This window comes from Elephantulus edwardii, unplaced genomic scaffold (assembly GCF_000299155.1).
Source record: "Elephantulus edwardii isolate Elephantulus edwardi_28Jun2011 unplaced genomic scaffold, EleEdw1.0 scaffold00171, whole genome shotgun sequence".
Classification (NCBI taxonomy): Eukaryota; Metazoa; Chordata; class Mammalia; order Macroscelidea; family Macroscelididae; genus Elephantulus; species Elephantulus edwardii.
In genome coordinates, this window is record NW_006399921.1 from 4,425,421 (window position 1) to 4,449,269 (window position 23,849).

At 42.3% G+C, this 23,849-nt stretch overlaps 1 protein-coding gene across 1 annotated transcript in view; it reads right to left on the reverse strand.

The window, feature by feature from the left end:
• The window catches only part of GRIK4 (glutamate receptor, ionotropic, kainate 4), a 496,433-nt gene that overhangs the window by 21,629 nt on the left and 450,955 nt on the right, over positions 1-23,849 (reverse strand). The window contains exons 16-18 of the mRNA XM_006895612.1: positions 12,758-12,923; positions 10,769-10,994; positions 6,241-6,369 (exon numbers count right to left, since the gene is read on the reverse strand). Of these exons, the coding sequence (XP_006895674.1) occupies positions 6,241-6,369; positions 10,769-10,994; positions 12,758-12,923 (521 nt within the window). The remainder of the gene's footprint in view (positions 1-6,240; positions 6,370-10,768; positions 10,995-12,757; positions 12,924-23,849) is intronic.

Below are 23,849 nucleotides of genomic sequence, written 5' to 3' on the forward strand. Positions count from 1 at the left end.
CGCATAGTAATTCGGTTCACCCTTTTCTCGTGCACACAGAGACAGGCTCACACTGGCTAGGGGAAGCATTGGGGAATGCTGCTGGATGACTTCCACTGTTTATTTTCTCTTTTCATCTGCTTGGTTCTTTTCTCTAAGCCAGACAACATTTGATCTCAAAAGTGCAGAATGGAGAAAAGCCTCTGGTTCCCTCCTTCCATCTCTCCTGGGAGCCTGCCCTCCCTGCCTCTCTATCCACTCTCACCTCTGCTATCTTCTCACCAGTCTTCCAAAGACAAGGGATGCAAAACAACTGCAAAGCTAGTAAGTGCAAAAATTAATAGTTTTCTTTCCCTACAAATAAACTTAATCTCTATCTCAAACTTCCATTGCCATTTGATTGTCAAAAAAACGTAGAAACTTCTTCATCATCTCAGGTTTAAACTCAGTTCAAGTCCGTATTTGTTCTTCTTTCCCTCCTGCTCTCCAGAATGCACTTCTGTTCTGGGCTTGGGAATGAAGACCTGTGTCATGGCACAGAACAGGGAGAAGGCATCTAGTTTAATGCTCAATTCCCCCTGGATTTCCAGGATCTCCATCTGGGACCCTGGGGCTTGTCATTGGGCCTTGTTATCCCTTATGTTCCCACTCCACTGTGGGGTGACACATATTTCTGAAGCTTGTTAAACACTAGAATTGAGCAAAATCTCTTTCCCTCTTGGTATCCCTAGCTAACCTAGGAGAGGGGCAGAAGCAGCTAATTATACACAGATTAACACCTAAACGAAGTTAGGTATAAAATGCTGATTTTAAGTCAAGAGTGACAAAGGAATAGTAGAGCCAGCCACCCCCCCCAATCTAGAAGGCAGATAGAAGAATTCTTTAACTGGTAAGGGGTGGGGTGGGGAAGCTTCTGAGCAGAAAAGGATGTTAGAACAGATGCACTGCTGTTGTTGTTTGCTGTTGAGTTGGAACCAACCCATAGCTGACCATCCAGCAGATTTTCAGAGGCAGTAAATAGCACAGGAGGAGAGTGTCTATCTTCTTCGTGTGGAGTATCTGGTAGATTCAAACCTTGAGCCTTTGGGAGTGCAGCACAGTTTCTTACCACTAGACCACCAGAGCTCCTTTTGGTCGCTGTAGTTATCTGTCTTCAAATTGGCCCAGACTCATGGTGACCTCATACACAATGAGACTGGACTATCACAATCCACAGGATTTTATGCGTTGATTCTTGAAAGTAGGCCATGGATGTTTCTTCTTAATCAATCTTTTTCTAGAAGCTCCACTGAAACCTTTTCAGTATTAGAGTGGCACACAAGCCTCCAGCGACAAGTAATGGTGGCTATGCATGAAGTCTACTGTCCAGCAAGCCAACTGATCTCCTTTACCAGAAGATGAGAATTCTATCATGAAACCACTACTGCTTCCTATGAAAATGTGATAGATTCCCAAGTTTCCAAAATAAGTCCTTGAAACACATCAATTCAACTCATTGCCACCGAGTTGGAAATGACTCATCGCTAACTTTCTAGTGGCCTTTCAGAGGCTAGAAAGTACAGCAGTGGGTACTGTCCTTCTCTCCCATGATGCAGCTGGTGGATTCTAATTCCCTGCTTTTGGATTGGCAATGTAACGCTCTAGCCAATCAGCCACCATAACAATCTTATAGCAGAGGCAATACTTTTAGAAAAAGTAAAATCTCTCTCTCTTTTTTTTTATTTGCTAGAAGAGGTATTTTTGAACTTTAAAGTCAATAACTTGATTTTTCATTCCTCTAGAGGAAATGGTTGTCCCCCGGGACCACAAATACTTCTGGGTAAGTGAGAAGAACCTGACTGAGAGCTCAGGAGACAGTCCCCTGGGCCTGCTTTCTGCACATCACACCTTCTCCAGAACTTTGATGTTCACAGTCAATAAAGATTCTCATCCTCAGTTCAGTGTGCTGTGGATGTACCGAGCACAAACCTGCAAAGCCATGGGTTTATGGGGCGTCTTTCTGAAACATTAATTTTAGCTCAAGTTTTATAAAAAAAAGTATTTCTACATGCTTATAGAGTAAGATGCAAAGCCCACTGTATTTTCAGGACAAACCAGACGGCGTACTGTCGTCAGACTGCGTGCATGGTGGGCTGCTTCAGTCTACAGCTGCAAATCCCCAGGAGTGAATGCTCCATCTCCTCTGCCACATGTACCTTCCCTGGGTGAGCTGAAGATGGATGGTTACAGTGCAAGTGCCTTTACCCAGTTTTCAATGCTCTCTTAACACTCCTGTCGTCCTACTTATTCAAACCAGTTTCTGACTGTAACAATTTGGACTGTATAACGTCCCAATAGCAGTGACATTTAATGGATACTTCAAGGTCCAGCCCAAATGTCTATATAAAGCCTTCCCTGGCCATTCATCAGAACAAATCACTTCCTTTTCTTTCTCAGCTCCACACACTTTCCGTATAGCTCTATTTCAGCATCTCTACAGCATCACCATTATAGCTATGACGTGTGCCTCTCTCTGGGGTTCTAAGCCTCTTAAGAGCAGAGTCATGCCTTATTCCTTTCATAATCTCAAAGCCTAGTACCTCGCCTAGGCAACTCTGGTGGCCTAGTGGTAAGAAGCTGTGCTGCAATCCCAAAGGCATATGGTTCATTCCACGGAAGAAGGATGGGCAATCTTCCGTGTCCTTAACTGCCTCTGAAAATCTGCTGGAGGGTCAGCTATGGGTCAGTTCCAACCCACTGTCACATGACGACAGCATCCAGTACCTCACCTGAATATAGAGGTTGATAATAATGCCTGTTGGATGCAATGACTACTTTGCTTGCTTCTACCTGGGAATCAGGATTCCTGCTTGTGGAAACAGATCAAGGATGAGATAAGCAGGGTTGCCTGTTCGGGAGATGTTTTCTCACTTATTTATCTAGTCTTTTATTGTTTATCCTCTTACCAAATACTAAAGTCAGGGGCTGTGCTGCACACTGGGATACAAAAATTAACAAGTAGTTGTTCCTGCCCTTAAGTTACTCATAGTCTCTGGGGACTAATGCCAATACACACAATAGAAACATCAGGAAGAATTTTTTGAAGAGCTACTTGGCCTCAAGGAGCCCAGAATAGGTGAGCACACTTGTGACTTGTGGACACTATTCAGACCTTAATGAAGGCTGTACCTCAATGTCTCCTTTAGGTCTAGATTTCAAAATGAAATTAGTTACCATTTAGTTGGTACCAGGTACTTTGCTGAAGGCCTTGACATAATTTATTTCATTAACTCTTGACAATAGCCTTGGCATCATTATTATTACCTCTATTTGTCAGGGAAAGAAAGCAGCAAAGATGCTTCATTGTCTGTAACAAGGCCGTTTATGTAATGGAGTCCATGTGACCCAATGCTCCTTCTCTTGGCTGCTATCAAAATGCTTTGGGGAAGAGAATTGTCCCAGTGGCTGTCACATACCACTGAGCTATGTGGGAGGGTGCAAGTTAGGATTGCTCCATTCGTGAGGAGGAAGGTCCATAGGATTCTATGTTATGTAAAGAAAATGGGAGAAAGATACTGAGTCCCTGAGAATGAAAACCACAAGGGGCCCAGATCCTGCACCCCCTCCCTGTACTTGCCAATTTTGCTATCCTCCATCTGTTTCTCCATAATGTTTGGAGGTATGCTCAAATAAACACCATGACATGCACAAGTAAACACAAGGGAAGGTCTTCCCACCTGTTTCAAAGGTTTTAGTTGAAAGAGACCAAGAGAGATGGGACCAACTCAATGTTGTGCCCCTCAGTGAAAGGGATCAATAAAATAAGGTCAAGTTTAAAAAGAAAAGGTTATCGTAAGATGGAATCACATTGACTATGACTCATGGCGGCCCTATGAACAACAGATCTGAACCTTGTCCATCCTGCACCATCCTCAAGACCACTGTCTCAGTCACTGTGTCAGGCCATCTCACTGAGGGGCTTCCTCTCTTTCTCTGAACCTCTACCTTTCCCAGCATGATGTCTTTCTCCAATGGCAGGCCCCTTCTGACAACATCCCCAAAATATGTGAGATGAAGTTTCAGCGCTGGCCTCTAACAAGCACCTTAGTTGTACTTCTTCCGAAACAGATGTGTCAGCTTTTTTTGGTCCATGGGATAAAGAGAATCCAGGAAATCTGAGACTAAGGAGCAGGAGGGTCCACAGTAGGAGGCTGTGTTCTGAATCCTTCGGCCTGGACCAGCTCTCTGTGCTCAGCCTCCCTTTCCCAGGGTGCTTTATCACTGCATGTGCTCACTTGGTTGTATCTGGACACGAACAGTACGGAGACCTGGGTGGGAAGGCCATTTAGGAAGGTTAGCAAAACCAGATAATCCATCCATAATTTAGACGACCCAAGAGGGCACAGTAATGAGCAGCTTCTGACAATATTAGCATATGTGAATGAATCAACAAGCCAATTGTATCTTTGATTATTCTAGGCCCAGGCAGATTCAGATCGTTCTCAATCTATGTATTTTGTGGGTGTTTGCTCAACTGTAGGCTGGACACGGTGGAGGGAGTGGTGAAGAAGCACTCTGCTGCCTACAATCTTTCCAATTACAAACTATCCACGCAGACCAACTTGAATCTTCTCTGCTCTGCCCACATCACCAGCTGTGCCAGCTTGCAGACCTGCCCACTGATGGATGGTTGCTTCCTATCTTTCCTCAAGGTGCTTATTGCCCTGGAATACCCTCCTCCTACAGCCCTACCTACTTGGTTCCTGGGCATCTTCAACATCTAATTTGTTCTGCATAATTCAGAAAGTTGCCGGATACTTTTCTCTATGCCTTCCCAATCTCCTTTTTCTCCGAGCAGAGGTGGTCTCCTTCACATTTCATACCCACCTCCCCCTACTTGGCTGGTCTCTGGAAATGTCTGATAATCACTCTGGTATGTTGGTTTTGTTATCAGAAATCTTTTTAAAATTTTCACTTGTAAGCCTATAGCACTTTCTGTTATTCCCAGGAGTATTACCTGCTGTTCTGGGCACCCCACTGTCCCTCAGCAGATCCCCGATGACAGCATGGCTGGGCAGCTGACCAACTGAAAATTACTTCCTTACAACAGCGACGTCAGTTTGAGAACTAAGGCGCATCTGGTCCAGGCCATAGTCTTTTTTATGACTTCCTATGCATCACAAAGCTGGACACTGACTAAGGAAGGCAGTGGAAGAACTGATGCCTCTGAAGTATGGTGCTGAAGAGTGCCGACTGTCTCATGGTCGGCTAAAAAGAAACCCAAAGCAATGTTTTGGAGAAGGTGCCGTCAAGGAGCTCCTTACAGGGAAGGATGATGAAACTCCATTGCGCATATTTTGGGCATGTGCTTTGAAGAGGTCAGTTCTTGGAAAAGGATATTACGCTTGGAAAAGTGAAGTGTCAGCAAAAGGGAGAAAGACCCTCAGCAAGACAGACTGACAGAGAGGCTGGAACAATAGGCTTGAGTGTAGTGGGGTGGTGAGGGTGGGGCAGGGTGCAGGCCTGCTGTTCACAGGGTCACTGTGAGTCTTGGTTGTCTCTACGACACTTAACAACAACAGATAGTTAAGAAAATCAGACTCCCCACAAGTTCTCAGACCACAGCACAGTGTTGGAACGTGAATATATAGTAGATATATTAGTCCCTTGTTATGAGTGACACTTGTGCTATTTCACATTCTACCTTCATAATAACCCTTTGGGCTGACTGCTATTGCCCTTATTCCACAGATAAGGAAACGGGGGGCTCAGCAGTGTTAATAACACCTCTAAGCACCCAGCACCAGCAATGGGATGAGCCTGCCTGTGCTCCATGATGACTAATGTCCACAGTCTTCCATGTGGTCAACTGTGGCCTTTGGAGAAGGAAGCAACATTTACTCTATCTCACCCTTTGTACAAAAGATACCTCTGCCCCTCGCTGCCCTACATCATGGTCAATAGTCCTGAGACCTCTCTTGGCCGGATGAAGATCCTTGACACTCAGAGATGCCTATTCACTCATTTACATCTCACCAGGAATAACCACTTATGTTTTGTACTCCCTGAGGGGTACCACATGTAGATAAATTTGCTGCATATTTTAGCCTGGCCATAGTAGATTATAACAGTGATCACAGGGTGAATAGTACAAACCAAGACTCTCTTGAGAATGAAAAGTTGGCTCTTAAGTGGTCATTAGCTGGATTACTAGGCAGGAGCAGTAAAGCAGCTTCGGCAAAGGATGGGGCAGGGCAGGCCGAGAACCGAGAAGGCCCTCACCTTTGGCTCTGTGATCCTCCTCCTTAGGGCACTTCCCACCTTCCCACCATTTGCGCTTCAGGATCTCCAGGCGGTTGTTCTCCTGAAGCTGGAGAATGGCCAGGTCAAACTCGTCCCGGAAAACTGAGCCTGCAGGCCACGAGAGAGGGCAGAATACAGAGTGTGAATGAGTGCTTATGCATCCAAATGCCCCCGCTCCCTTTCCCAATAAGTCTCCCCGCCCTTCTACCCACTTTTACCTCAAGGGGATAGACAGACTTGGTGGGATGTCCCCAGAGGGCCACTGCTCTCCACTTGTCAGTCTGAGAAACCTCTGTGGACAGTTCTAGCTTTGTGGAAGGACTTGGCCCGCCTCAATTTCCCCTCTCCCCACATGGACTGGCATGTGCAGCCCGAGACCCCAGAATGAGGCAGGTAGTAGTTTTACAGGTAGTTATGCCTTGCCTTCCTTGTTCAATCCCTATCACTTTCTCAGATCAAGTTATCTATCCAGGTTAAATGGCCAGCCCAGCAACACCAGGAGGTAGGTGCCATGCTTCCTATCCATCTGCAGTGGTCCAAGCAGTGATATGTTCTACGACACAGTCCTCTTAGCCAGTCATTGTCTACTTTCTACTTTATTTAAACTCATTTCTCAGGCCTGTACTTTACACTTGATTTAATTCGGGGCAGCTGACTGGCTGAGAAGAGCCATCCCAGAGCATGCTGGGAGCCTCCCCTTGTCCTTAAGTGTGGAGTGTCCAGTCATCAGGAGTCTCCTCGCCTTAGGACTACTGCCCACAGCTTGCATACACCACGTCCTCTCCCCCAGGCTCTTCAGCCTTCCTCAAACAGAAGGCTTCTGCTCAGAGCAATTCCTTTTTAATTTTTCTAATGCACTATGGTCAAGGCATCTTGGTTTTAGAATTTAGGCTTAATCACAAAAACAAGTTTAATGAAACTGTGGCCAGCTCAATTCTCCAGCACAGGCTCAGGCCTGAGAGCATTAAGAAAAAGCTGCCAAAAGGCTAGAAATCAACCAAGCTGCCCAGTTTTCTTGCCTAAGCCCTGTGAAGGTCTAATATCAGCAGATGCCCCAGAGGCGGCCAAGGCTAAGCTTGGAACAAACAGATCAGTGCTTCTTAAATCCTGAATCACCAAAGATCTTGTTAAAATGTAGATTGAGGCCCAGTAGGTCTGTGGTGGGGTGGGGTCGGGAGGGGTCTAAGATTCTACATTTCTGTTGGCAATTGCCTCCAAGCTCCCTTCCAACTCTAACAGCCGACATCTTCACAGACTTTGCCTGCTATAGGCCAGCTCTACTATACAGACCTTTCCTACTCTATAAACACAGCCATCACACAAATCTCATCTGCAGCAATGAAGGTGTCTGTGCAACTACTCTCGGTGCACACCAAGTACACCTCATGTGCAAAACCCAGCTCCTGTTGTGATGACTCAGACTCATGGTAAACCCACATGGGTCAGAGCAGGACTGGCTCCCCAGGGTTCCTAGAGGCTGATTTTCCAGAAGCAGATCACCAGCTCTTCTTCCTGAGGTGTCTCTGGAGAGACTCCAACCTCCAACCTTTTAGTTGGCAGCCATGCATGTTCATTGTTTATACCACCTAGACTCCTGCCCCATGTACCAAATCCACCAGCTTCTGACTCAGAGCGACACCTGGGGATGGAGTACAGCTGTCCCAAAGGGTTCTCAAGGCTGTCATCTCTGTGAATGCAGACAGCCACGTGGAGCAGGCAGCTGGTGGGTTTGAACACTGACCTTTCTGTCAAAAGTCACATACTTCACCACTGCACCACCATGCATTCTGTCCCATATACAACCCACTGCTGTGGAGCTGATTCTGACTCGCAGTGGCTCCTCACTGGGTTTTTGAGGTTATAGATCTATATGAGAGGAGACTGCCTTTCTTTCTCCTGAAGAATCCAGTGGATTCAAATTGCTGGCCTGGTAAGTCAGCAATGCAACATGTAGAGCATGATATATCACTAGAGTTCCTCACCTCATGTATATTCTCTCTTTCTCTCTCATTGCTGTCAAGGCAGAAGTGATTGATACTGACCCTCCAGTGGGTTTTTAGAGGCTGTAAATTACACAGGAGCTCATCCCTCTCTCCTGCGAGCTGCTGGTGTGTTTGCACTGCCAGAGAGGCATCGCCTTCAGTCTGCAGGGTGACTCCCTAGACACTAGACCCTCAGAGCTCTCTTGTTTATGAAGCTCCATGTATATTAGGAACTTGGTCACTTTTAAGGAATGGATACATGAACTAGTTGCTTAGCAGATACTGTCAGATGGTAAGGCAGAAGAAAATTTCACTCTGGGATAACTTCAGTCCAGCAAAGCATTTCAGGTACTTTCAAGATATTTTCCATCCACATTTACAGCACCTCAGGGGTCACCTGGAACAACGATTCTGCCATTTTCTTTAGTTAGTTCCTAACCCAGTTAATTAATTTTTAATCTTTTTTATTATTATTGTTTTGGTTACTTTTATTGGGCCTGAGCAATACAGAATATTGCTCTTTCTATAGAAATAGAACAACAACATAGAAATGCTCTCCTTTCTTGTTTAGGAATGAGAATCCTTTTAGGAATTCTTCTTGGACACAATCTCAGCTGGACCTCAAGTCTGTCTAATCATTGGACTCTTCACTCCTAGCTGAGAACTATGAGCCCACATCTCACGTTCTTGTTTGGCCTGTTCCATGTAGTTGGTAGATCCAATTGGAGACATGATCTGGGGAACTAAGTACTACATTTGGAAACAAATACCGTACGCTCAAGCTCAGCTCTGTTACTGATTCTATGACCTTAAATGATTGGACCATCTCTAAATTTTAGTTCTCCCCTTTGTAAAATGGGAACAGCCACATCCACCTCACAGTTGGGCTGACAGAGATAACACCTGTGAAAACAGCATCATGCCAAATATGGAACAAATGTGTTTCTCTCCTTTTTATTCCTTGGTTATTGAAAATTTCCAGAGCCAGTTTATTTTGCTTTAACTCTCTAAAGACTTGTTTCCTAAAAACTTTTGAAGCATTTGACATTTTGGTAAATTTGCTAAACTGCTTGCGTGTTACCAAAGTGCACCTTACGTTCAATTTGTGGTTCACTCCACCATCTTGAAACAAAATGTCAGCTAATAAATTTCTCAATGGGACCCATAATCTGTAATATTAATGGACTTCAAAGATTTATGAGGGGAAGGGGAAGGCACAGAGGTTCACAAATGCTCAAGTGGGGCCTCATCAAATTGTTATTAACAAAATTACACAGTGTATGGAATGAACCATACTATTGCTTCTATTTTCTTAGATTCTGGTCAGTCTTAAAGGAGCTTTTATCAACATAAATAGTGAAGAAAGGAAAAGATGGTGAGGGAACATGCATTTCTTGAAGTGGACTGAGTGTAATACACTGTGGTTAAAGGCACCCGACCAGATCTCTCAATAACTCTATGAGGAAGCTATCAGAAATCTAATTTTACAAGATAACTGATGCTCAGAAAGACTGAAATGACCCATCCAAGGTTCCTCAGATGGTAACGAGGGTTCATCCCCAGGTCTGTCTGACTCCATAGGTTTAAGTGAATTCTATAATTCATGGAGCTTTGAGTTAGGTAAAGATCAGTAGAAGGGATGTGTTATAGAACTACAAAAGTTCATACACTATATGTCCATTTTCTCATATGGTTGCTGGTCTCAGTTCCTGTTTCTCAACTTGGATAATCGCAACTCTAAAGGAGGACAGCCACGAATGGTATGTGGGGAGCATGGTGATGAGGAGTGTGTTTATCAACATCACCTAACATTTTCAACTCTCCACCATAAGCCAAAAGCAGCCACATATGCCCTCACCCTTCGTCTTCTGGTGGAAGTACCACCAGCAGGGAAAGACTGAGGATAAGCATGCTTTAAAATGCACAGATAGGATTCCTTTCCAGAAGCTAATCCTTTCCACCTTCCTACAACAAAAAAGAATAGTATACAAGACCAAGAGGAATAGCAGAGATCTGCCGGCAATTCCCAATGATCTATGCTGGCCCAGGGTACATGGGTCAGTGTGAGCCGCATCTCATCAAAAAGCCATCTCATCAAATCATGTCAGCTCCTGTCTGCAGCAGACTTTTCACCAGGGACATCAGCAAATAGCAAAATTAATTCATCTGAGTTTTACTTCGCTTTCTGCTCCTTCTCTCTGCTAGTGGAGGTGTCAATCAATGGAGAAATTGACAAACGGCAGGAAGCTGGAGAGAGAAGGAACAAGAAGTCTACAGAATCTACCAAAGGCGTTAATAATCCTTTAATAATCAAGGACTGACTACTGAGCAATGATTAGTAGAACAATATGAGCTTGCTTGTTGTTGGCTTGGTTCCCTCTCACCCCCCACCGCCTGCTTAAAGTCATTGCTAAGCTTGTCTTAAAAACAGGGTTTGTGGAATTCACTGCTGTATTTGGTGGCTTTACCAGCCTGACACTGCCTGGGTGAAACTACTATACAAAGGCTGTCCCTCTCCTGCATACCGACTGGCATGCCAATCCCATAGCCCTTGGTGTCCAGGAGGCCCCCAATCTGAGTGAGGTTGCAGTTTCGCTGCCGATAGTACTCATTCATGGTGGACTCCAGAAGGAAGGCGTAGTTGGAATTCAACACCCTGGCGATTCCCTCCTCCGTGCTCTTCACAAACACACTAGGCTGCTTGGAATACATGTAATTCCACATGCGCTGGTAGGTCTGATAGCGAGAATTCTAGGAAAAGAAAAGAGGAAGCAAGGTGGGGGAAAGGGCATAGACATGTTGGCTTAGAGAGAGGGAATCTTAAAATCCTGCTTCATCTGCAACTCAGCTCCCTCATTATATTCCAGAGCCTTTTCTCTTTTCCTTCTCTGGCTCAAAAATGTTTACTGGGGCTATATTTCATTTGCATAACAGCAGGAGACGGGAGCACTGCATTTTATATGCTTTCCAGAAAGACCAAGACAGCAGCACTGTCCTCAGGCAAAGTAAATTTTGCCTATTGGTTTTGACAACGTAAGGTTTTGCCTCATCTATGTTACAGTGATTTTCTCCTTGCTAACCTCCTTGTTCTGATGGTAGCAAGGAGTGGGATTATGATTGTGGTACCTTCACTGTCCTACATGTTGGGGGCAGTGAACTCAGGTTCAGCAGACCTTTAAAGTGGCATCAACTGGAGGAGCTGCACTACTGTTTTTCTATCAAGCCTAAGCTGCTTCATCAATCATATATGCAAATTGGCTTCTACTTTACAAGTAACAATAAGACCTAGAGAATTCCAGGAGAACATCCAAAGCCTGTGTTTGGATAATGCCTTCATTGATTTCTGTGCCAATAAGCACAAAGACTGGTATAGAAATTAGAAAACTCAAATCTTGCGTATGTTTCATGTGAAGAAGAGCCTCTTAGGCAGTAACCCAGAGTGTCCTCCAAAAGTCACTAACAGGGAAATGTGCTTCCCTAGGGATTAGGATAGATATGAAACTGCTCATCTGTTCAACCTGGTTCTGTGAGCCTTGGAGGTCAATCAAGTACTGTGCTAACATGACACTGTGACAGTGCCTTCTCCTGAGTCATGCAAAGCTGCCACCAGGGTCCTTCGTGGAGATTATTATAAAGTCTGTCATCAATGAAATCAAGTTATCTCAACCTAATCTTTAAACTTCAATCACATGTAGATTATTTTAACATTGTTTTGTCTGAGTGCTACTTACAAAATTGGAATCATTTAAAAATGTAAGCCTTATCTCATGAAGGAATACAAGCAAAATTACAAATTTGATTATATATGCTGTGTATATATGCCTACCCACATATATACATATAGGTACATCTATACATATGTATGTATCTACACAAGTATAGAGATAGACACACATATATATATTTATGTGTATGTGAATATGTATGCATATATGTGTACGTAGGTGTCTACAGAAACACATATACTTATATATACAAAGATGTATGTATGTATTTATATATACACACACATATATGTGCATGCATATATACATATATGTATTTGTACATGCACACATACATATGTAGCATAAATGGTGTAAACAGTTAAATTCTGACTATCAGCTGAAAGGTTAGTGGTTGAAGCTCAGAGATGTCTCAGAAGACAGACTTGGTAATTCACTCTCAAAAGGTAGAGATTTATCTGCGTTTCTACACACACATATCCACATCCCATTACAATAAATATGAAACTACTGTAATTAAAATATAGTGCTGCCACATTGCACCTAGAGTTCTCTCAGGTATCATCAATGTTTATGTGCAACCCTTGAGACATGTACCTTTAGGATCTTATTCTAGGACTTTTTTGTGGGACTAGAGCTAAATGAGACCCACATGTACAAGTTAAAAAAACACCACCACAACAAAAGAGCCCTGCTATTCAAAAGAGAACTAGATGAGAGATTTTTAAAAATTCTCTAGGAGACAAACATCTCAATTCCCAATGTTCATAAGCAGCCAGAGGGGTTTACTTGGAAGAAGGTCATGCTGGAGCCTCCGTGGATGGTGCCATATTCAATGGCAGTCTGGTCAGCGAGGTCGTCCACTGACTCAATGGGCACATCCATACGCTGCACAGTCAAGAAGGCTGCCAGGTTGGCTGTGTAGGATGAGATGATGATCAGGGTGAATGCCCACCTGTGCAGGAAAAGACCAGGGAGTTATCATTGCCTGGATACTGCCCAGAGTCATAACTCCAAACCCAGTCTACTTAGAGACCAGGTGTCCCTCTTGCAAGGAAGCTTTCAGTGCTGCAGGGCTGGGTCAGGGTGGGAGTAGAGGGAAGAGACAGAACATAAGACATCAACAGAAATCAACAGCACTTTTGAAGTTTGTCTAAAAGAAGAGTTGTTGTTACTGGTTTTTGGTTATTGTAATTTATAAAAATTTTCTGAATGAAGTGATTTGGGGATTATTACTCAATAGAGGTATAGTCCATGCATAAGACTATTTGGAGTCTATGACGTTAAATGAGCTAAAGGTGCTATTTCTGAGGGTCCTGTGAGGAACTTGAACTGGAACGGCTCCCTCTGCCTCCCCATAATGAAGCCAACTTTCAGGTGGCAATGGTCATTGAGTATGCCCCTACTAGGAGATATGTGTAATATCACATGAAATCCTTACAACTCAGGGGAGTAAAAATTCTTCTGCCAATTCTAGAGTTGAAGAAATGACTATTTTGGGGTCTTGCCTACAAACCATAACAGCAGAAACTCTTTAAGAGTAACTGGTAAAAGCATCTTTGAACTACTGAAAAGTAGGAGTTAGAAAATATTCTTACAATAGTCATAGTATTTCAAAATAGAAGGTTGCTTTACTGCTTGAGTAAGACTTATTTAAAGCAGAATAACTTTTATTATAACTCATGCCACAGTCATTAAAAACAGCTCACTTGAGTAAATTAAACAAGCTTTATATATTTGACAAAATACTTCTTCCTGATAAAAATGTTCATCAAAATAGGCATAGAAAGGAAATTTCCTCAACACCACTGAGAGTATATATACAAAATCAATTACCCAGATTACTTTCAATGGAGGGAGACTGAAGCTTTCTCCTTTGTAAATGGTAGTCGGAAAGTATGTCCTCTATTACCACTACTATTTAGTGTTGTACTGGAAGTCCTAACCAAAGCAATTGGGCAAGAAAAGAAAATAAAGGACATCTCACTTGGCAAAGAAGTAAAATAACCTCAATTTGCAGATGATATGATCCTACATATAGAAGAAAATCACAAAAACTCAGGAAGAAAATAATTGGAAATGATCAAAAGTTTCAACAAAGTGGTAGAGAGTATAATAAGATCAACATACAAAAATCAGTCTGACTTCTCTACAGTTATAAAGAGAACTCTGAAAATGAAATTAGGCAAACAATACCGTTCACAAAAGCCACATAAAAGATGAAATACTGAGGAATAAATCTAGCCAAAGACACAAAAAGCTTATATTAAAAAAACCCTACAAACCACTACTTGTTGTTGTTGTTGTTATGTGCCGTTGAGTCGCTTGCGACTCATAGAAACCCTACGTACAACAGCCCTAAACTCCACTCTGTCCTGTGCCAATCGCACTGTCTCTGACACTCCCATCCCTATTATCCCAGTCACTGAATCAATCCACCTCATAGAGGGCCTTCCTCTCCTGCGCTGTCCCTCCACCCTTCCAAGCATGATGTCCCTCTCTAAGGACCGGTCTCTCCTCACAACATGTGCAAAGTATGTTAGACGGAGCCTCAGAATCCTTGCCTCCAAGGAGACACCCGGTTTAACCCTTTCCAGGACAAATCTGTTTGTTTTCCTAGCAGTCCATGGTATTCTCAATACTCTTCTCCAGCACCACAGCTCAAAGGCATCAATTCTCCTTCTATCCTCCTTGGTCACTGTCCAACTCTCTGATGCATAACAAGTGATTGCGAAGACCATGCCTGTATCAGACGCACCTTAGTCTCCAGAGAGACACCATTGCTCTTCAGTACTTTGGAGAGGTCCCTAACAGCAGACTTTCCCATGGCAATGCGCCTTTTAATTTCCTGGATGCTGGTGCCAAGACTGTTGACTATGGAGCCAAGCAAACTAAAGCTGTGTACAATCTCAATCTCTTCACCATCCATCCTGATGCTGCCAATTGGTCCAGTGGTGAGAATCTTTGTCTTCTTGACATTGAGCCTCAATCCATATTGTAGGTTGCAGTCCTTGACCCTCTGCAGCAGGTGCTTCAGGTCCTCCTCAGTTTCAGCAAGCAGTCCGCATAACGCAGATTGTTGATAAATTGTCCACCAATCTTGACCCCACATTTACAGAAATGGAAGAATATACCATGTTCATAGATAAAAGACTTAAAATGGTGAAAATGCCAATACTACAGAAACAATCTACATATATAACACAATCCTCATTCAAATCTCACCATTATTTTTTAAAAAATATGGAAAAAAATTACCAACTTTATATGGAAAGGAAAGATATCCTGGATAAGAAGAGGAAGAGGGGGTGGGGTTGGAGGAAGGAAGAAGGAAGCAAAGAACAGATGTAACCCAGTAGTAAATCCATCCATTCACAAACAACTGATCCTAGGAAAAAACAAACAAAAAAAGAAATTTCATTGAAAGTGAGGTGGGAGAGGTTGGGGGCATTGCGACAGCCTCTTCAACAAAGACTGCTGGTAAAACTTCTATCTATTTGTAGAAAACTACAGCAAGCCACTTAACTCACACCATGTTAAAAAAAATTAACTCAAGATGGATCAAAGATTTAGGTGTAAAATCTAAAACTATTAGAATTACCAGAGAAATAAAATAGGGGCAAATTTAGGGATTCGAATCCATATCATGGTGAAAAGAGTCAAGGAATCAGAAATCAAAGAAATGTTTACAGAATACTCCTGGACCTCCACAAGAAAGACTGATAACCCAATTACAAAATGGGCAAAAGACACGGAAAAAATTTTCATAGAGGAAGATATCTGAATGGAAAACAGACACATGATGAAATGCTCAAAATCACTGGCAACAAGAGATGCAAATCAAAATCACAATGAGGTACCATCTCACTCCAGTAACAGTGGAAAAGTTTAACAGGGCACCAAGTAATAAATGTTGGAGAAGATGTGGTGAGAAAGAAACTCTTATACATTGTTGGTGGGATTATAAAAGGGTACAACCACTCTGGAAGGTTGTTTGGCTCTTCCTCAAAAAGCTGAACATAGAAATTCCATATGGCCCAGTTATTCCACTACTTGGAATATACCCTGAGAAAATGAGAACTGAGGCACAAACTGAGAATTGTACACCAGTGTTCATAGCAGCATTATTCACCATCACAAGAACATGGAAACAGCCCAAATGTCCAACCACAAATGAATGGATTGACAAATTATGGTACAATCACATAATGGAATATTGTGCAGCATGCAGGAGCAATAATGTTATAAATTATTACCTAACTTGGGAGGGACTGGAGAGCATTATGCTGAGTGAACTAACTCAGTCCCACAAGGATAATTATTGTATAAAACCATTACTGTAGAATGAGTATAAGGATCCAAGAGGAGTGAGAGAGGTTGGAAGCAGAGGGATGATGATGTGCAGGGGAAGGGGAGGATAAACCATGGGGTTGTACAATTTGATGGGTGGGCGGATGAGGGAAATGGAAAGAATTTGTTCTTGAAAACAATGTATTTGAATTTTGTAAATAAACTAGTAGAAAAAGAAAAAAAAAGCTGAACATAAAAAAAAGAAATCAGAAATCAAATTGCACTGGGAAAGTATGTTGTCAAGGACTGCTTTAATGTGCTGAAGAGAGAGGTTATCAGTTTCAAGACTAAAGTGTGTCTGATCTAAGCCAATTGCTTCCTATGCAGCTGAAAGTTGGACAGTTAATACGGAAGACCAAAGAAGAACTGATGCCTTTGCAATGTGGTGTTGGCAAAGACTATTGAACACCGCACGGACTGCCAACAGAACAATTTTGTCTTGGTAAAAGTGCAGTCAGGGTGCTCCTGAGGATGCCAGTAAGGATGCTTAGAAGTAAGGACCGTGAGATTTTTGCTTCACATACTTTAGGCAAATTGTCTGCAGGGCCCAGATCTTGGGGAAAGAAATATCATGCTTGGAAAAGCAGAGAGTTCTAAAAGGAGAAAAGACCCTCAATGGGATGAACTGCCACAGGGACTGTGACAATGGGCTTAAACACTCCGAGATTGTGAGGATGACGCAGGACAGGCACGGTTTCCATCTGCTATTGTACATAATGTCACTATGAGTCAGAGAGGGCTTGGTGGCATCTGACAACAACCGAATTCATGTCCTAAATAAGACTATTAAATACAACCAAAAAATACACCATTAAGAGAGGATAAACTAGACAACTGAGACCACCTAAACATGTAAATCCTTATACACAGCAAACAACTTCTCCATTAGAATAAAAATATCCTACAGATTGGGAAAAATATTTGGTGTACTTAAAAGACTAATATCTAAAAATGTATAAAAATTTCAACATCTCAATTACAGAAAGACAATCTAATTGATATAAATGAAGGGACATAAAAGACACTTTACTAAAAAAGACATCCATATGGTCAACAATGACATGAAGAAATGTTCAAGATCATTAGCTATTACTATGTGCCATTGAGTTGAGTTCACTAAGACTCACAGCATTCTTGTGAACAATGGATCTGAACTCTGACATGCTCAAGTCCAATGTTAAAGTTACTGCATCAATTCATCTCACTGAGGGTTTTCCCTTTCATCGCTGACCCTCCACCTTCTCAAGCATGACGCTCTCTTCCAAGGTCTGGACCCTCCCAAAAACAAGCCCAAAGTATGTGCGAAGTTTCATGATCCTTGCCTCCAATGGACACCCTGGCTGCACCTTTGGAGTAAGGCAAATAAAAACAACAGTGAGATAGCACCTCACCCTAGCAAAAATAGAAAAGCAAGACTTCAAACAAGAAATGCTGATAAGGATGTGGAGAGAATGGAATTCTCATACACTGCTAATGGAACAGTAAAATAGTATAACTCCTATGGAAAGCAGTTTGGCACTTCCTTAAAAAATTGAAGACAGAAATGCATTTGATTCAGCATTTCCACTACTAGATATCTATCTTAAAGAAATAAAACCTGCAATACAGATATATGCATAACCTAGTTTAGAGCAGTATTACTTAAAATGGCAAAGAGGTAGAAACAACCCAAAGTATCAATCAACAGACAATTGGATAAACAAACTATACTACATAACATATAATATAATACCACCAAACATTTAAGAACAAAGAAGAATTTGCAAAGCACTACATAATATGAATGCATCTAGAGAAATCATGATGAGTGAAATGTTACTCACAAAAGGACAAGTATTGTGAGTCTTGTTGTTGTTATGTGCCATCGAGACACTTGCAACTTATAGCAACCATATATACAAGAGCCCTAAATGCCGTTCTATCCTGTGCCAACCTCGCCGTCTCAAACACATTCATTCATTCCCACCACTCCACTCACAGAATCAATTCATCTCATCGAGGGTCTTCCTCTCCTGCGCCGTCCCTCCACTCTCCCAATCATGATGTCCCTCTTCAAGGACCAGTCCCTCCTTGCAACATGCCCAAAGTATGTCAGATGACGCTTCAGAGTCCTTGACTCCAAGGAGCATCTGTCTTCATCCTCTTCAGGACAGACCTGTTTGTTCTCCTAGCAGTCCATGGTATATTCAACACTCTTCTCCAGCACCAAGGCAAATTTTCAAAGGCATCAATTCTCTTTCTATCATCCCTATTCACTGTCCAACTCTCTGATGCATAGCACATAATTGCAAAGATCAGGCGCACCTTAGCTTGATGTTGCTGCTCTCCAGTACTCCTGAGAGGTCCCTCACAGCTGACTTTCCCAATGCAATTAATCTCCTGATTTCCTGGCTGCTATTACTAAGAGTGTTGACTGTGGAACCAAGTAAACTGAAACTGTTAACTCTCTCAATCTCTTCACCATCCTTACTGATGCTGCCAATTGGCCCAGTGGTGAAAATTTTTGTTTTCTTGATGTTGAGTTTCAATCTATATTGAAGACTGAAGTCCTTGACCTTCTGCAGCAAGCACTTCAGGTCCTCCTCTGTTTCAGCAAGCAGGGTTGTGTCATCTGCATAACACAGATTGTTGATTCTTCACCAATCCTGATGCAAGATTCCTCCTCATACAGCCCAGCGTCTCGGATGATCTGTTCTGCATACAGACTGAAAAGGTATGGAGACAAAATACATCCCTGACAGATCCCTTTCTTGATTTTGAACCATCCAGTGTCTCCCTGCTCTGTTCTGATGACAGCCTCTTGGTCCAAGTATAGGTTTTTGCATTAGCACGATCAAATGTTCTGGGATTCCCATTCTTCTCTGAGTCAGCCATAGCTTGTTGTGATCCACACAGTCAAAAGCCTTTGCATAATCAATGAAGCACAGATAGACATTCTTCTGGTATTCTCTGCTTTCTGCCAAGATCCATCTTACATTAGCTATAATGTCCCTAGTACCACGACCTCTTCTAAATCCAGCCTGCACATCTGGCAGTTTTCTGTTGACATATTGTTCCAAACATTTTTGGATAATTTTCAGCAGAATGTTGCTTGCATGTGATATCAATGATATTGTTCGATAATTTCCACAGTCTGTTGGGTCACCTTTCTTTGGAATGGGAACAAATATCGATCTCTTCCAGTCAGTTGGCCAGCTGGCTGTCCTCCAGATTTCCTGGCACAACTTAGTGAGCACATCCAGGGCAGCATCTTTTTCTTGAAATAAATCAATTGGTATGCTATCAACTCCTGGAGCCTTGTTTTTAGCCAATTCCTTCAGAGCAACTTGAACTTCCTCCTTCATCACCGTAGGCTCTTGCTCATATATTATTTCATGAAATTCCTCTGTATCAGCCAATTCCTTCTGATACAGTGACTCTGCATACTCTTTCCATCTTCTTTTGATACTTCCTGGATCATTTAACATTCTACCCAAATTATCCTTAAGTATTATTATAAAATGTGAAGAAAGTTTTATCCAAAGATGGAATCATTCTTGTATGGTAACTAGAGAAAGCAAGGGAGGTAGAGGAAAGTATAAATCAGCAAATAGTTAAATATATATATTCAGATAGGTGAAGAGTAAGTGAACTTATAATTATGGGGATAATTAGCACAATGTCATTTTAAAAAGGAAGGACATGGAGAGGTACATAGAAATAGAAACACTTGTTATGTGCTGTCAATTCACTTGCAACTCATGACTCTATGTACAATAGCTCCAAACCTTGTTCTATCCTGAGCCAGTCACTCTATCTCCATCACACCTACCCCCATTACCTCGGTTACTGTGTCAATTAATCTCATCTGGGGTCTTCCTCTCCTGCATTGTCCCTCCACCTTTCCAACCATGATGTCCCTCTCCAAGGACTGGTCCCTCTTGGACACGTGCCCAAAGTATGTGAGATGGAGCTTCAAAATCCTTGCCTCTATTTCACCCTCTCTAGGACAGACCCATTTGTTCTCTTGGCAGTCTATGGTATGTTTAATGCTGTTCTCCAGCACCGCAACTCAAAGGCATCAAGTTTTCTTCTATCATTCTTATTTATTGCCAGCTTTCTGATGCATAGCAAGTAACTGCAAAGACTATGGCTTGGGTCAGGCACACCTTAGCTTCTAGACTGACATTGTTGCTTCTCAGGATTCTGTAAAGGTCCCTGACAGCAGATTTTTCTCAATGCAATTCATCTTTTGATTCCCTGACTGCTTGTGTCAAGAGTGTTGATTGTGGAGCCAAGCAAGCTGAAGCTATTAACAATCTCAATCACTTCTCTATCTATCATTATGCTACCAATTGGCCAGTGGTGAGAATCTTTGTTTTCTTGATGTTGAGATTTAATTCATATTGAAGACTACAGTCCCTGACCTTCTGCAGCAAATGTTTCAGGTCATCCTCAGTTTCAACAAGCAAGGCTACATACATAATATTCAATATGATCAATACTAAGCATTAATATACAAGTTGACAGGTAAGACAAACAGATATGGACTGATGAAAAGGACTTAATTCATGACCATACACAAGGTTAGCAGATGATATTTCTACCTTTACAACAATATATGTTGTAAATATGTGTGTGTGTGTATAAAAAAAATATATATATATACATATATATATATATCAATCACAGCTAACAAGGGGGAAAGCTGAACAAACTTCTTAATAATAACCAAATACCTTGAGAGAATGAGTTACTGGCTTTGGGACCTCATAATTTCAGTAGACATTAAGGTCAACTGGCATAATATAGTCCACAAAAACAATTTTACCTCTGACTTTAGTGCAAAGATATTTGACTGTGCAGATCATAACAAATTATGGGTAACATTAAGAATGGGGATACAGAAGAGCTAACTCATGTGAAACCTATCTGTAGACCAAGAATCAGTTGTCCAAACAGAACAAGAAAGCACTGCATGGTTTAAAATCAGGAAAGGTGAGTGTCAGGGTTGTATCTTTTCTCTATTCTTAGTCAATCAGTATTTTTATCAAATAATTTGAGAAGCTGTACCATATGAAGAAGAGTGTGGCATTAAGATTGAAGGAAGACTCATCAACAACCTGCATTATGCAGATAACACAGCCTAGCCTGCAGAAAGTGAAGAAGACTCAAAGCACTTGCTGCAGAAGGTCAAAGACTACAGTCTTCACAAAGCCAACATTTTCACTATGGGACCAATAGGCAACATTATGAGAGTCCAAGAGCTCAACGATTTCCTTTTGTTTGGATTCACAATCAACATCCATGGTAACTTCAGTCAAGAAATCAAAAGATGTGTTGCTTTGGGGAAGTCTGCTGTCAAAGACCTCTCCAAAGTGCCAAAGAGCAAGGATGTCTGTTTAAAGACGGTGCGCCTAATTAAAGCCATAGTACGTTCAATTGCTTCAAATGTATCTGACACTTGGACAGTGAATAAGGATGACAGAAGGAAAATCGATGCCTTTAAGTTGTGGTGCTTGAGAAGAGTACTGGATGCAAAAAGATTAAATTTGTTTTGTAGGAAGTACAACCAGGGTGCTCTTTATGAGCCAAGGATGCTGAAACTTTGTCTCACATATTTGGGTATGCTAACAGGAGAGGCCAGTCCTTGGGAAAAGACACCAGGCTGGTCAGAGAAAGAGAGGAAGATGCCCAGTGAGATGGATTGACACAGTGACTGTAATAATGGGTTTGAGCACCTGAGATATGGTGAGAAAGGCTCAGGATAGGGCATAGTTCTGATCTGATGTTTATGGAGTGGCCATGAGTCCTTGGAAAGAGTCAACTCGATGGCACCTAAAAATGAAAACAACTATGGTGAGTAGCTTGAGAGAAGCCAGCTAAGATACAACTGTTGGCTTCTCTCTGTATGGAACAAAGAAGAGGCAAGAAAAGCAAAGATGTGCAGATACAGCTAATCCAAAGGACAAATGGCCACATGAACCTCAAACTCCGTGGTCTTGAGACCAGAACGAGATGGTGCCTGGCTACCTCTTATGACTATTCTTAAAGGGGTCACAATACTGAATAAAGTATGGGGGAAATGTAAGACAAAAGCAGATATCATAAAAATGGCCAGGCTTACTAGTCTGACAGAGACTGGAAGAATACGGGTCCTTAATCACCCTTCGAACCTGGAACAAAACTCATCCTGTTAGCTTAACTTCTGGTTAAATGGTTGACAGAACATTAGGATAAGCATTGACACCAGAGACACTTATTTGTTAGGATATTCAGTAATATAAGGTCAAAAGGGTGACATTTGCCCAAGGATAAGAGCCAGTGTATAAGAAGGAATAATGTATAAGGATTATGATTACAATTGCAGGTACAAGGTTGGGTGGATAATCACAAACTCTGCATCAGAACTAATGAGGTCATTATAAAGACACTGCCAAAGAATGCGCTGTCTTTGCCACAGGGATTCAGTAACTGGCAGTTTCCAGAAATAGGAACCCTGTTTCCTTCTTTGCTCCTGGGTTCCTAAAACTGCCTCTTCAGTCGCAAAGTGGGGAGACACCCACCAGTTCAGTCAGGACATCTGGGCTCCAGATCATAGGCACTGGGTGCCAGACTGTCAGTGAGATTATTTGGTTTTGAGTTCTGACTTTGTCATGTTCTACCTGACGAGAAAGCCACTCTTTCCTGAACTCATTTATTTGTGTAAACTGGGGATGATGATGCCTACTCAATCTTCTAAGAGACAGAATGAGTGGTGCAGAGTTGATTCCAGCTCAGGATGACCCTCCATTTGGTTAGCTGTACATTAAGTTACCAGAGCTCCTTATGTAAGGATATAAGATGTGGTTGTGTACTATTGGGTCAGAAGTGACTCATGGCTGACCCTCTAGTGGGTTTTCAGAGGCAAAAAATCACATAGGAAGAGATTACCCATATTTCTCCTACAGAGCAGCTGGTGGATTTGAATCACATGGCTTTGGTTTGGCAGCATAGCTCCTTACCACTAGGCCACCAGGACTCTCTCTCTCTCTCTCTCTCTCTCTCTGTGTGTGTGTGTGTGTGTGTGTGTGTGTGTGTGTGTTTAAGCCTTGAACTGAGTTGTTGTGTGCTGACCAGTTGGAAATGACTCACAGCTGATGCTTCAGTGAGTTTTCAGAGGCCGTGAATTGTATCAGAGGAGACTGTCCATTTCTCTCCCAGGGAGCAGCCTCTCAATTAGAATTGCATTCTTTGAGGTTTACAGTGCAGCTTCTTAGCACTAGGCAACCAGAGCTCCCTTGGACTGAGTATCGGACACTCCCCTCAGCTCCCCACCACTTGACTACTTCTTTGCTGTCCTCTGTTTTGGTGGTGACTGCTAAGCCTGTGTATTCCTCTGTGCTAAGACCCATGTGCCCTGCTGCTGCCTCAGCTCTTACCCTCTTCTTGGAAGTTGCTGCTCATAACCAGCCCTGGAAGGAAACCAGGGCAGGTAATACTCAGGAAGATGCCAGTGTTCCAATGAGATATTCATATAAAAAAAAAAAAAAAAAAAAAAAAAAAAGATCGC